Below are 3,842 nucleotides of genomic sequence, written 5' to 3' on the forward strand. Positions count from 1 at the left end.
AATGGACAAATAATAATTGTACAGATTCATAAGATACATAGTGATACTTCCATACATATAATGTTTAGCAACCAGATCAAGGTAATTAGCATACCTATCATCTCAAACATTTATCATTTTTTGTGTTAGGAACATGAAATAAGCATATATATTTAAAAATTACACTAACATTTGAAAACTAAAGAATAAAAAAATATTACTTTCCCTCTTCTTTTTCCTGGCCTGATCAGAGTTAGCCAGCCCAGCTCATGGTATGAGGAGCCTAAGTGAGTGACTATTTGCATAGTCTTCCTTTATCTAATCCCTAAGGACCGGTCAGAATTCCTACTTCTTATGAGGGTCCAAAACTAGTGGAAGGTCTTCCATCCAGTTGAGTAGAATATTTCTGTCTTCTCTTTCCTTTGCCATGTAGCTGTTTAACTCCTCAGCTTTCTCATTATTCAGGTACAGATATAGTGAAGGAATTAACTGCAATAAAACAACAGCCACACACTTAAATGGCTGTGACAACGTCTGGACTCTGGCCCTTTCTATGCCATTGACATGTAGTGTAACAGTGGGTGGATCACCTCCATCCCCTGGGGCTTGTCACTTTTCCTGGCTATACACATGCACACTTCTAGAGGCAGGCAGATACATCCATGTACCCGCCCTTATGTGTGCCTGCATGACCATTTCATGCCTGGTGAACTGAGTCCTCAGCCATAGAAACTTTTGTATCGGGAGCCCTGTAGCACTAAACGTGAGGGACATCCTCCTCACTGACTACAACCCATCTTCCCAGGCTGTAACCTCTTGAGTATTCTCTCTCTGATCTCCTTCATTTTGACACTGTAGAGCACAGGGTTCATCAGTGGAGGAAGCAGGAAGTGGACATAGGAGAGAAGAGTATGGACATGCTGAGGGATTGGCAGCTTCAGGCTGTTAATGAGAGCCAGGAGGATCATGGGGATGTAGAAGAGGAGCACAGCAGAGAGGTGGGCAGCGCAGGTTTGCCCAGCCTTCCAGCGATCTTCCTTGGGCCCCACACCTTGCAAACCTCTGCCAATCAGGCCATAGGAGAGGAGAATAAGCAGGGGATCCAGTCCCATGGCTGACAGGACCACGAAGAGGCTGTAGAGTGCACCCCAAGCTCCTGGGCAAGCCAAGCGAGCCACATCAGGGTGCAAGCAGTAAGAATGTGTCAGGACCTGTGGGCGGCAGTAAGGCATCTGGGCCAGGAGGAATGGCAGGGGCAGATGGAGACCCAGGCATCGGAAAACAATGGCCAGGCTGATCTTGCTGATGACACTGTTGGTCAGGAGTGCTGGGTAGTGGAGAGGGCGGCAAATGGCCAGTGCCCGATCGACGGCCATGGCGAGCAAGACAGAGGACTCCATGACGGAAAAGACGTGGACAAAGAACATCTGTAGAAGGCAGGCTGAGGCAGGCACAGTGTGTGCGTCAGCAAGGGCGAGGCCCAGCAGTGTAGGCATCAGGGCTGTGGCTAGGCCAACGTCACACACACTGAGCAAGAAGAGGAAGAAGTGCATTGGGCGGCGCAGGGCAGGTTCCAGAGCAATGATCCAGAGGACGGTACTGTTGCCCAGGACAGAGAGCAGGTAGACAGCGAGGAGTGGCAGGGCCCACCAGGACGGTGCAGCTGACAGGCCTGGCATGGCCACCAGCAAGAAGGTGGGGGCCATTGACGTGCTGCTATTGGGGGTTACCAGGGTGGGGATTGTTGACATAGTTTAGGATTCTGCTTTGAACTGTGGAACATGAAAACTGATTAGAAAGATTTATTTAATTTTGCATGATGCTTAGCCTGCTTCTTCCCTCTCCTCACACAGTCCTACGCAGACACACTTCCTCCTTACACACACATTCATTTGATAGTCTATGAAGTATTCATCCCTTGCCTCGGAGCTTTTTCTGTAGCTATCTTCAAAGCTCTGTGGCTCTGTTTCTTTCTGTAAATTGTTTTTCCATTTTTGTGTATGCCTGCCTCACCCTGTAGTGTTTTTTCTAATTTATCTCCCCCCTTAGTGACAAACTCCTGAAAAGAGGTTCTATACTTTATAACCATTTTTTTTTCTCCTCTCAATTTCAGACAATGTGACTTCTGTGCTGCCTTAATACATTCATGTTTGGTATGCTTAAACTGCTTTTATTAAGTCACCAATTACCTTTTTTTCCCTAAATCAAGAGATACTCATTTTTTCCAAGCTTGAGTTATTTCTTAATGAGCGTTGGCTGCTATGAGTCCATTTTTTACTTTTCTTTTTAATTCTACTTCTTAGAATTTCACTTTTTATTCACCTTGTTGTGTCCCTACAACTTTTACATTGAGACCTTTGAAGAGTATTTACTTGGTCCTCTTCTTTTTCATCAGTGGTCTTATCTACTTTCATGACTTCAACTAAACTCTGAAAACTGATGAAGCACAAATATATTTCCCTAGACTATTCCATATTCATCTCACTCTGGAAATCTCTACTTGTATGTCCCACGTATTTTAAATAAATAGTCCAAAACATATCTTCACAAATGCATCTTGAAACCTCTCCCAGAGTCCTCAGTTAGGGAAACAGTGAAGGGAAAACTACAACAGTAGTAAAATCAGTGAGACACATCTTGGTTCCCTAAGGCAGTTGATGGAGGCACCACTCATTAATTTTCCAGAATGAAAGCCTCAGAAGTAGCCTCTTCTCACATATGATATTATTATATTTAAAATTTCAACAAGAAGGACTGGGCATACCATATAGTCTTATCTCCTTCCCTTAGCCAAAAGCCCCCCAAAAAGTTCGAAATTCCAGACAAAAATGACCATGAAAATAGAAATCTAAGGAAAAATAAAACAAAAGCTTATGTTCTCAGGGAATGACATAGATATAAATTAACTTTAAACATTTATTACACAATTCTAAATGTATATGTCCTAAAACATGAAATTAAAAAATTTAAATACTATGCAATAATTTTCAAACTAAAAAAGGAAAATAAATGTAACAAAAAGCTTAATTGATACCACAGAAAATGTTAAGAAAGGAATAAATAGAAACAGACATTTATGTCTGGTGTGATGGAGCGAGGAGGCTGACAAATCCTGCAAAGCATCTGCAAAGCTGGCCAACTGTCACTAGCATCCACTTCAGCACTCTGGAAATCCATCAAGGATATCAGCCTGTGTATTAAAACTACACTTTTGGCATTCTGACCTGGGGCTCTTGTCCTCATCCCCAATGCCTCCAGCTTTTTCTACAGTGCTGGGACAGGGAAAGCCAACAGCTTTGTTCTGGCTGCCTGGGGCAGCATCCTTTATTCTGAGCACTGTCAGTAAGCACGCCAATTTTGGCGGCAAGTAAATAGGCAGGGCCAGCAGCTCTACTGCCCTGACATTGTGGTCCTCTTGGGGGTACTACATCTGCTAGCAGACTAGCTGAGGATTTAACACGAAGTTCTGGCTGAAAGGAAATAAAACCGGATGGTAAGTGGAATTTACAGGAAGGAATGAAGAGTACTGGATATAGTGAATATGTGGGAAAATGTAAAGGACTCTAGATGTGCTTTTCTTAATGTTCTCTAAATTTCCTTGAAAGACATATATTATGTGAAGAAACAATTATAATGCTGTAGTGTTGGGCTAATAATATATATACATAATATGTGTATATGTATGTATTATAATTATACAAAAAAAGGGAGAATGGAAATATATTGAAATAAAATTTTCAAATTTTACTAGAGTTAGGTTAATATTATTTGGAAGAAAATTATATGTTAATGTACATGTTAATTTATAGAGCAACCGCAAATGAAATAGTTAACAAAAGTAAAAATATAGTCAAGAGATGCAT

At 41.9% G+C, this 3,842-nt stretch overlaps 1 protein-coding gene across 1 annotated transcript; it reads right to left on the bottom strand.

Moving 5' to 3' along the window:
• Positions 1-725: 725 nt before the first annotated feature.
• LOC123641557 (olfactory receptor 51S1) lies at positions 726-1,784 on the bottom strand. The gene has a single exon (XM_045556432.1). It carries the CDS (start codon positions 1,728-1,730, stop codon positions 759-761), a length of 972 nt encoding a protein of 323 aa, XP_045412388.1. The 5' UTR covers positions 1,731-1,784; the 3' UTR covers positions 726-758.
• Between the last annotated feature and the right edge of the window lie 2,058 nt (positions 1,785-3,842).

The sequence above is a fragment of the Lemur catta genome, chromosome 7 (assembly GCF_020740605.2).
Source record: "Lemur catta isolate mLemCat1 chromosome 7, mLemCat1.pri, whole genome shotgun sequence".
NCBI lineage: Eukaryota > Metazoa > Chordata > Mammalia > Primates > Lemuridae > Lemur > Lemur catta.